This window comes from Sorex araneus, chromosome X (assembly GCF_027595985.1).
Source record: "Sorex araneus isolate mSorAra2 chromosome X, mSorAra2.pri, whole genome shotgun sequence".
NCBI classification, from domain to species: domain Eukaryota; kingdom Metazoa; phylum Chordata; class Mammalia; order Eulipotyphla; family Soricidae; genus Sorex; species Sorex araneus.
In genome coordinates, this window is record NC_073313.1 from 51,674,032 (window position 1) to 51,684,899 (window position 10,868).

Consider the following 10,868-nt stretch of genomic DNA (forward strand, 5'->3'; position numbering starts at 1 on the left):
GTGAAGACAAAGAAGATGAAGAAGAATTAGGAGGAGTAAAAGAAGAATAAAGTTAAAGAAGGAGAAGGAGAAAGACAAGGAGAAGGAGAAGGAGAAGAAAAGCAGAAGAAGGAGAAGGAGAAGAAGAAAAAGGGGAAAAAGAAGTAAAAGAAGAAAAGAAGAATTAGTTGAAAAACAGATGAAGAAGGTGAAAAGAAGGAGAGGAATGAGATAAAGGAAAAACCGGAGGTGGAGATGAACAGGAAAATTATCAAGAAAAGAAAGTAGTAAGTAGTCAAAAACGAAGTATGGAAAATGAACATGAAGAAAAAGTACGGAGGAAAAAAGGAGAACAAGAAAGAAAAAGATGGTAGAATCAGGATAGAAACACGCAGAAGAAAGAAAAGAAGAATAGGAAGAAGAAGAAGAAGAAGAAGAAGAAGAAGAAGAAGAAGAAGAAGAAGAAGAAGAAGAAGAAGAAGAAGAAGAAGAAGAAGAAGAAGGGAAGAAAAGAAGGAGAAGTTCTTGGAGAAATAAAATGGGAAGAAGTAGAACGAGGAAGAGAAGGAGAAGGACAAGAAGAAGAAGAAGAAGAAGAAGAAGAAGAAGAAGAAGAAGAAGAAGAAGAAGAAGAAGAAGAAGAAGAAGAAGAAGAAGAAGAAGAAGAAGAAGAAGAAGAAGAAGAAGAAGAAGAAGGAGAAGAATAATGAGAAGAAGTAGAAGAAGAACCAAAAGACTAATTCAAAGAAAAAGGAGAAGATGAAGAACAAGAAGAAGAAAATAAAGAAAAAGAAGAAGAAGAAGTAAAAGAAGAGAAAGAAGATGAAGAAGAAGAAGAAGAAGAAGAAGAAGAAATGAAGAAAAATTCGGAGAAGAAGAAAAGTGGAAGAAGAAGAAGATGAAGAAAAGAAGGAGAACAAGAGGAAAAGAAGAAGAAAAGGAGAAGAAGGAGAAGGAGAACAAAAAAGGAGAAAAAGTAGGAGGAGGAGAAGGAGAGGAAAAAGAAGAAGAAGAAGTAAATGATGAATAGGAAGATTGAGAAGAAGAAGAAGCAGAAGTAGACGATAAGTAGAAGAGGAAGAAGGAGAACAGTAAGAAGAAGCAGAACAAGAGAAAGAAGATGGATGAGGAGAAGAAGAAGAAGAAGAAGAAGAAGAAGAAGAAGAAGAAGAAGAAGAAGAAGAAGAAGAAGAAGAAGAAGAAGAAGAAGAAGAAGAAGAAAGAAGAAGAAGAAGGACAAGAACAAGAACAAGAAGAAGAAGGCACAGAAAAAATAAATTAGAAGAAAGAGAAGAAAGAGAAGGAAAAAAGACAAGAAGGAGAAGAATAAAGAGTAGAGGTGGGCTCCAGCGCAGCGGGCGTGGAGTGCGGGGTCGCCAAGGCGGAGGTGCAGCAGCTCCGGGTGCAGGAGGCGGTGGACTCCATGATGAAGAGCCTGGAGCGCGAGAACATCCAGAAGATGCACAGTGTCATGTTCCGGTGCAGTGCCAGCTGCTGTGAGGACACCCAGGCGACCATGCAGCAGGTGCACCAGTGCATTGAGCGTTGCCATGCACCACTGGCCCAAGCCCAGGCCCTGATGACGGGGGAGCTGGAGAAGTCCCAGGACTGCCTGGCCCGGTGCACTATGCTTTGCAACGACAAAGCCAAAGACTCAATGGATGCAGGGAGTAAAGAGCTTCAGGTGAAACGACAGCTGGAGAGTTGTGTGACCAAGTGTGTGGATGACCACATGCATCTCATCTCAACCATGACCAAAAAGATGAAAGAGTCTCTCTCATCCATTTCAAAATAGAAGTCTGTGCCCCAGGCCATGGAGACTAAGGGCAGGAGTCTCTTTGAAAGAGAAAATAGGAATGTTGGTCTTTTTAAACAGTGTGAACAAATGAAGGAAAAAAAGAAGGCAGCAAGTTTAAGGCTGGATACTTGCCTCTGGACATTGGTTCCCTTATTTTTCCAGCCTTAGAAGTGAAAAAGAAAAACACTGGTGCTTAAGTTTGGATCAGAGATAACACAGGAGATATTTGAGAACCTAAATATCTGTGGCAAGTGTTTGTCCTGGCTGTAGGATCTCTCGTACCAGACCATAGTTCTCCAATGTACCAGCTGCTTCTTAGCACTCAGTTGGGTACCAGAAAGCTGGCAGGTTCCTCTAATATGCCAGTGATCTGATGGAAAATGGAGGGAGGTGTTTGTCCCAACCTCCTGTTGACTATAAAGATCACTACATTGTTTTTTATAAACCGGTGAAGCAAAAATCCATGAGGTCCCTAATTTAGGGGTGTGGGGGGAGGGAACTGGTCTGTATTTTGCTTGGTTTTATTTTATATGCAAGAGCAAGAAATTGCTTTAAGATAGAGTTGGGAAACAAGGATACTTTGTTTAAGAACTTTGAAGTTATTTGTGTCTATTTGTGGCCATCACAATGTAAATGTATACTACTTGAAATTTTCCAGCATTGCATCTTTCAGCTTGAAGACCCTGCAGAAACATGACAGGTGATATTACAGTGAGTTTGAGGCAGAGTTTCTCTCTTATTGGCTGACAGAATGGACCTGAGTCTCTCTGCAACTGAGTGACAGGATAGTATTGAGACACTATCCCTGCTAGAGAGAGGGGAATTGGTTGGGTGTATACCAGTGTACAGGAATGAACAGTGATAGAGCAACTCTTTACTGTTGAGTTTGACTGGATCTAGAAAAACCTGGCTTCCATGGGTAGAGTGCAATGAAAGCCTAAACTCAGTATGCACTGGCCCAAAAATGACAGAGCCCTAGGGAAGCAATCCCTTGGCAACAGAGAGAATAAAGCAAGTAGCTAAGGGTTGGCAGAAGTTGGGACTTCTTTAGAGCAAAGGAAAACAACCCGTTTACCAAATACACTTTTGCCTGGGGCTTTACATCCTTCATTGTCCCAGTACCAGAGCCTTGTCATTTTGATAAGGGCCTTATCTTTTTTACCAATGTTTTACTTGATATTATAGCCTTCTGTTTGCTGTTCAAGATTGTGATATATTTTCCTAGTGGTTTAGTTCTAAAAAATAAATAAGATTTAATTTTTTAAAAACGAATAAGGAGTATAGAATGAAAAAAGGAGGAGAAGGAGAATGAGAAGAAAATGAAGGAGAAGAGAAGAAGAAGAAGAAGAAGGAGGAGGAGGAGGAGGAGGAGGAGGAGGAGGAGGAGAAGCAGGAGGAGAGGGGTAGGAGGAGAAAGAGAAGAAGAAGAAGAAGAAGAAGAAGAAGAAGAAGAAGAAGAAGAAGAAGATGATGATGATGATGATGATGATGATGATGATGATGATGATGAAGCAGAAGAAGAATACCAAGAAGAAGAATAAGAAAAGAAGAAGAAAAAGAAGGAGAAGAAGAAAAAGGAGGAGAAGAAGAAGAAGAAGAAGAAGAAGAAGAAGAAGAAGAAGAAGAAGAAGAAGAAGAAGAAGAAGAAGAAGAAGAAGAAGAAGAAGAAAAAGAAGAAGGAGGAGAAGGAGAAGGAGAAGAAGGAGAATCAATTTAGAAGGAGAAGGAGAAAGAGAAAATTGACCTGAAATTTTCTTTATTAGTAGTATCTCTATGTGCTTTGGGTGTTAGTGTAATGTTGACTTCATAGAAACTGTTAGTAATGGATGTAGAATGATATATCTCATATGTGGTATATAAAGATACTTCGTAGGGGCCTATCAAATTCCCAAAGGTAATAGAAACAGAGCAGGAGAACAGGTCTTCAGTAGGAAGCTTGGCACTGGGACAGGGTGGAGGGATGGGAATGAGTTAGAGAAGCAGGAAAAGATAATGGGGAAACAGAATTGTGCTTGCCATAGAGGCAGGCTGCAGGACAGGAGGGAAATTGGGACATTTGTGGAGAGTAGTGGACACTGATGAAGGGATTGCTGTTGGATCATTGTGTGTAAGTCAGGTCGAGAGCTATAGTACAACGGGAAGGGTGTTTACCTTGGATGAAGCCAACCCGAGTTCGATCCCTGGCCTCCCACATGGTCCTGTGAGAACTGCGAGAACTACAAGGAATAATTCTAGAGTCACGAGGCATGAGTAGCCCCTGAGCATATCCGGATGTGACCCCCACCAACAAAGCAAAAAAAATAAAAATAAAGGTAGTATGTCTTCTTTGAAGGTTTGATTAAAACTCATCAATAAACCTATTTGGTCCAAGACTTTTGTTCTCGGGAAGAATCTTTTTTTTTAATTTTTATTGAGTCACCATGTGGAAAGTTACAAAGTCTTCAGGTTTAAGTCTCAGTTATACAATGCTCGAACACCCATCCCTTCACCAGTGCACATATTCCACCACCAAGAATCACAGTATAGCTCCACCCCGTCCCCCGACACCCCTAGCCCCCCCACACCGCTAGCCACCACCACCACTCCTAGCCCCCCTAGCCTGTGTAACTGATAAATTTCACTTTACTTTCACTTTGATTGCATTCAATATCGGGAAGATTCTTAAGCAAGGGAATTAAAACTGTAATTAATGATCCCCATTAAGAAAAAAAAAAGCCCTGGTCAGTATCTTTTATCTGCCTCTATCACTGAATATGTCTCCCTATATATTTCTATTACTTTGTCTCTCTATGCCTCACTCTTTCTCCATTTCTCTGTGTCTCCATACTTTTCTTCAACTCTCTTTTCACTGTTTCTTTCTCTCTCTCTCACTTTGTCTCTTTCTCTGTGTCTCTCTTTCTATCTGTAACTTCATCTCTGAATTTCTTTGTCCCTGTCTCATTCTTTCTGTTTCTCTCTATCTTTGTATGTGATTTGTTTCTCTCTGTATATCTAAGTATTTTTCTGTCTCTATCTCTCTCTGAGTTTCCTACATCTATCTCTCTGTGATTTTTTCTCTATGTCTACACCTGTCTCTCAATTTCACTGTGTCTGTCTGACTCTGTTTTTCTCTCTCTTTCTATCTCTTATCAATGATTCTGTCTATCTACCTTTCTCTGTCTTTCTCATAACTCTCAGTGCCTCCATCTCTTTGTGTATATCTATCTCTGTCTTTCTATATCTCACTCTGTCTCTGTTTCATTCTTTCTCTCTGTGACTCTGTATCTCTATCCTTCTCTCTCTACTTCTCTCTCTGTCAGCAACTGTCTCTCTTTTATGCCTCTCTGTCCTTCCTTTGTCCATTTTTTCTCTTTATCATTCTATCTCAGTGTTTTTTCTTTCTCTATTTATCTTCATACTTTGTATGTGTCTTTTTGACTCTTATATTGTGCTTTCCTTATGTTTCTATGAGTCTCTGTGTCTGTTCGACTTTTTTTCATTTTTTATTTTATTTTATTATTTTTTAAATTTATTTATTTTTAATTAGTGAATCACCGTGAGGGTACAGTTACAGATTTATACACTTTTGTGTTCATGTTCCCCCATACAAAGTTCGAGAACCCATCCCTTCACCAGTGCCCATTCTCCACCACCAATAAACTCAGCATCCCTCCCACCCTCCCCAATCCCATCTCACCCCACCCCACCCTGCCACTGTGGCAGGGCATTCCCTTCTGTTCTCTCTCTCTAATTAGCTGTTGAGGTTTGCAATAAAGGTGTTGAGTGGCCACTGTGTTCAGTCTCTAGCCCACATTCAGCACGCAACACCCTTCCCCCGCATGGCCTCCGACCACATTATAGTTGGTGATCCCTTCTCTGAGTTGCCCTCTCCCCAGAATGTGAGGCCAGCCTCCAAACCATGGAGTCAACCTCCTGGTACGTATTTCTACAATTCTTGGGTGTTAGTCTCCCACTCTGTCATTCCATATTCCACAGATGAGTGCTACCTTTCTGTGTCTGTCTCTCTCTTTCTGACTCATTTCACTCAGCATGAAACTTTCCATGCCGATCCACTTATATGCAAAATTCATGATCTCCTTTTTTCTAACAGCTGCATAGTATTCCATTGTATAGTTGTACCAAAGTTTCTTCAACCAGTCATCCGTTCTAGGGCACTCGGGTTTTTTCCAGATTCTGGCTATTGTAAACAGTGCTGTGATGAACATATAAGTGCAGATGTCATTTCGACTATACTTTTTTGCTTCTCTGGGATACATTCCCAGCAGTGGTATTGCTGGGTCAAATGGGAGCTCAATATCTAATTTTTTGAGAATCTTTCATATTGTTTTCCAAAAGGGCTGAACCAGTCGGCATTACCACCAGCAGTGTAGAAGGGTCCCTTTCTCCCCACATCCTCTCCAACAGCGGTTGATTTTGTTCTTTTGGATGTGTGCCAGTCTCTGTGGTGTGAAGTGGTATCTCATGGTTGTTTTGATCTGCATCTCCCTGATGATTAGTGATGTAGAGCACTTTTTCATGTGCCTTTTGGCCATTTGTATCTCTTCCTTGGGAAAGTTTCTGTTCATTTTTCCCCCCATTTTTTAATTTGGTTGGATTTTTTTTCTTGTAGACTTCAACCAGTGCTTTATATACCTGTTTGATTTTTTGCCTGTCTTCACTTTCCCTCTCTGTTTCTGTGTCTCACAGTCTCTGAGACTTTGTCTCATTCACTGTCTCTCTCTTCTGGCCTTAGACTCTTTGTATGTCGACATCTCACTGATCTTCCTTTATCTTATTTATTTTCTGTGACTTTATTTCTTTTTTGCTTGTTTAGGGGCTGTAGGGAGCCATTTTACAAGCCTGGCTCTTATCCTCTAGTGAAGCGGAGGCTTACTTGGGATTCCTGTAACAAGGTCACCACTGCTGACCTTACTGATCTTATCAGTCTGCCATTCATCTCTCACTAACCAACGCCCATGCCTGATCTGCATTTTACTATTGTTCCTATGGGGGTCCAAGCATGCATACCACCCCCTCCCAGCAAGAGGTATAAGTATTGTAACTGCAGTAGAATAAACTCTCTCTTTCTCTCCTCCTCCTTCTGGCTCTGAGTCTGTTCATTTGGATGCGTCCCCTCCTTAGCCCCACGAAGGGTCCTCCCTGCGGGACAGGACGGGACCCCACACCTGGCGCCCAGCGTGGGGCACTAGGGGACCACCGAACGACTGGTCTGGTTCACGTCGGCCGACGAATTCACGGAAAATGAGTGCCTCTGAGGGTCGCCTTTCTCTTGGCGCACACCCTGAGGGTCACCTCTCTCTTGGTGCACACCCTGGTATGGGACCGGGCTCGAATACAGTCTCATGTTAAGGACAAGATGGTCACTGGTAGAAGGCTTGAATTCCCTTGTCTTTTGTGTATGTGTGAGTGATTGTGCAGTCTTGGACGTCCTCATCCTTGTACTGAGTCTGTGGCTCCACAACTTGGCATCCTTAAGGTCCTTTTAAGGTTACGGAGTGCGATTGGGCTGTCTGCGATTCCATGAGGAACATATGGTCTAGGGTGGTGCTGATTTAGACACTGGCCGCAAGTCACCTCTCAGGAACATATGGTCTAGGGTGGTGCTGATTTAGACACTGGCCGCAAGTCACCACTATGGCTAAGTTCCTCACCGGCCAGACATACATCTGAGTGGTTCGTTATGAGAGCCCCCATCTCTCCCTTCTTGTGATTTTAATTTCTGTTGAGTTGGCAGAAACAGCCTACCAGTGACCCTTTCTTTTCTCTTGCTTTATGGTCTGCTCATCCTGTTTCCTTCATCTGTATTCACCCTTGGGAATTCCCCATTTTTTGCATCTTTATTCTCGCTATCTGTATCCTAGCTGCTATTTGCATTTTTTAATGGTGTCTTTTCCGCTGATAAAGATAAATTCCACTCCCTTACTTCCTAAAATAATGGGACAAACACTTTCTAAAAAGGAGCTCTTTGTCAATGTCCTGAAAGACTCCCTTAAAGACCATGGAGTAAAAGTAAAGAAAAAAGACCTAGTACAATTTTTTCTCTTTATAGAAGATATTTGCCCCTGGTTCCCTCAGGAGGGAACTATTAGTGAAAAGAGATGGGCCAGAGTAGGTGATTGTATGGAAGATTATTATGAACAGCTTGGTCCTGAGAAAGTCCCTAGTTCTGCTTTTTCTTATTGGTACTTAATAAATGAGACTCTAAAGGCACAAAAAAGACAGCCGGAGACTCAGCACCTTGTTTCCGAATCTGAGACCTTTCTGAGGAAAAAGTGTAAGAATTCCAAGGCTCCCTCAGTCTGTGGGGATGAACCCCCCCTACGCAGGAGGCTGACTCCTCAAATTCTACTATTGTAGACTCTGACCATCCTGCTTCCCTACCTGAGCCCTCCCACGCGGAGGAGCCTCCGAGACTTTATCCTATGATTTCTGGTATCTCTGATCTCTCTCCTCCGGAACCCAAATCCCTGCCCCCGGAGGACGGGGCTATCCTGGAAGATGAGGTGGCGAGGTATCAGCCCTCAGCCCCTTGGCCCCCGTTGGGAAAACAGCCACCCTCTTATCTGTCCCATGCCACTGCCTTTTTTAATTCCCCATATGATGCCAGTGAGGCAGTTCGCCAGCTTGCCTGGGACACTGCCACCTTACGCGCAGTTCTCCAACAGAAGCAGGAATATGTCCAACTTTTGACTCAAATAAGGCAGCTGGATAAGGAACTAATGAGCGCCCTGCAGCCTTCTACCCTCTCTCTAGGACCTAGCGTCTCTCAAGGACCTAGTAAGAAAAGCTCTGTCTCTCCTTCACCCCGCCACATTCTAGCTTTAAAACCTGTGGCTGCCTTCCCAGCTACCAGGTCCCATTCTCGGGCCCCTGATTACCCCACCAAGGGCATAGACATGCTCCTCGTGGCTGGTTATTCTCCCGGAAAGGGTCTAGGAAGAAACCTCTAAGGCATGCCTGTGCCGCTAGCCCTCGCCCCAGTGAAAACTGACTGCACAGGCTTAGGCTTTTTTTTTTCAGTAACTGCCACTGCTCCTCCTGCTCCCCATACAGATAAGATCATGTGGAAGTTCAGTAAACCTGTGTGGGTAGACCAGTGGCCCTTCCCATTGAAAAAATTACAGCCCGCCATATTGTTAGTGCAGGAAAACCTCGTGGCGGCGGCAGAGGCCGGCGGGGCCCAGCGGGGCCCAGCGCCCCACCCCCATAGAACCCACCTCCTCCCCCTGGAACACACCCATTTTTTATATTAAAAAAAGGCAGTTGGCTACTGCTACAGGATCTACGAGCAGTAAATAAAACCATAGTCATTTTTGGGGCGCTTCAACCTGGACTGCCATCCTTCAGAAATGTATAAGACAGTACTCGATTTAAAAGACTGCTTTTTCTCAATTCCCTTGCATCCTGATGATAGCCCCCGCTTTGCCTTTAGTTTCCAGCTACTAATTAGAAGGAACCCAATGTACATTGGAGCAACCCCATTGTCAGGGGGATAAGACCAAAGATAACGTGGACACCCATAGGGCAGGTTCAGGAATCTCAGTGTGAACATGGTGAGTGGGGTGCTCACCCGCGTGAAAGAAGGACCAGTCCGAGCGAGTGCAGGAGTGTGCTTTGTGCGTGTGCCTTTAGTGTGTGTGTATTTGTCTCATTATCTTTCTCTTAGTTCTGATTATTATTATCAGCACAGAAGGCAGGAAAATGCAAGATCATGTGGTTAAGTGTTTAATAATATCAGGAATGAAAAAGTATATCACTAAGGTAGCCTATCCCCAAATCTGATAAGAAGATACTAGTTCCCTGCCTCAGAACTAGTCTTGACCAAGAAAGAAAAATGCTAGCATCTGACCACCTTAGGTTTCAACAATTTTGAAAAGGTTTTGCCGGCTTATATCAACAAAAGCGCTTTCTTGACCCATTTTTAACAGGCAGGAAACTAGATGGTCAGGCAGGGAAACGGGGAGCAATGTTCCCAATCGGCCAACAGGGCTTAACTTTGCCCTGGGGACTGCTCCTTCCTTTCTCAGTCTGTCAGTTTTCTCCCTGCCATTTCTGAAGGGTCAGATTGATAGATCAACTGCAGACATGTGCACATGTACGTGTGGTGTTTTTAGTGAACTTATTGTCTGTCTGTCTGTGGAACACTCGAGTGTTAGAGCTAGTTTGAAGTCAGTAATTCTTAGACCTGGGCAAACAAAATCAAGGGAGATCAGAGTGATATGAAGCCCAGCAATTTAAAAGATCTAGGGATCTTTGGAACTTGTTAGATCAGGTTTAAACAAAGATTTCTAATTAGAATGTGGCGCCTACAACAAAATTGAAATTTTTAGTCTAAATTTCTTACTGGAAGAACATTAATAGTTATTAACAATTGAAATTCTTTTGAATTCCAGTATCTGTACTATCTAGAAAAAGCTACAGAACTAGAGCCAGAAAAGCTAAAAGTGAAATAAGAATTCAGAGAGTGCAAGGCTTTATCTTACAAGCCTCAGCCAATTTTAATGAGGAATTTAGCTGTTTTTCAAGCAACAGAGGTACAGAAACCCTCAAAATAAACAAAGTTTTCTTATGTTTCCATACACATTGACAGTCCAAATGTTTTTTCTATGCTATTATCAAAGTTTGGTCAAACAAAGAAAAAAATACCAAAGGTCTTTTTCTGTGTCCGACAGCATGTTTGCATTGTGAAATTATTAAAAGTATCCGGTGTAGAAAGCTTGTGGTTTGAAATAGGCACAAAGGTACAAAAACTATCAAAATTAAGTCAAAGAAGGTTTTACCGTGTTTCACAAAAATTGATGGTCCAAAGGTCTTATGTTATTATACCAATGTATATATTTGTATCTGCACTGGATTAGAATTATTTGACCTAGAGAATCTTGTGAGTTGAAATAATTGTGATCTATGAAAACAGGTTCAAAGAGTAATGCTCCAGTTTAAAATATCATTTTCTAGAGTTGCAAAATTGGTTGAAAAACTTATTGTACCTGTGTTTTATTTGATCTCCGAGACTTCTGGTAAATAAAATTTTTAAAGCAACTTAGCTTAGGGTTATAAGGGGTTAATCTCAGATGTCAGCTTGGGAGTTTTT

At 42.3% G+C, this 10,868-nt stretch overlaps 1 protein-coding gene across 1 annotated transcript; it reads left to right on the forward strand.

Annotated features, from left to right (window-relative positions):
- The first annotated feature begins 294 nt into the window (after positions 1 to 294).
- LOC101554832 (protein FAM136A-like) lies at positions 295 to 1,811 on the forward strand. Its single transcript, XM_055121077.1, has 2 exons — positions 295 to 349; positions 1,335 to 1,811. Exons 1-2 carry the CDS (start codon positions 295 to 297, stop codon positions 1,772 to 1,774), a joined length of 495 nt encoding a protein of 164 aa, XP_054977052.1. The 3' UTR covers positions 1,775 to 1,811.
- Positions 1,812 to 10,868: the final 9,057 nt, after the last annotated feature.

What these genes read in the sequence shown, in the direction of transcription:
- LOC101554832 (XM_055121077.1), top strand. Translation starts at nt 295, where the DNA reads ATGAACATGAAGAAAAAGTACGGAGGAAAAAAGGAGAACAAGAAAGAA. An exon ending in GAACAAGAAAGAAAAAGATG is followed by an intron (nt 350 to 1,334) that starts GTAGAATCAGGA and finishes GCTCCAGCGCAG; the next exon opens with CGGGCGTGGAGTGCGGGGTC.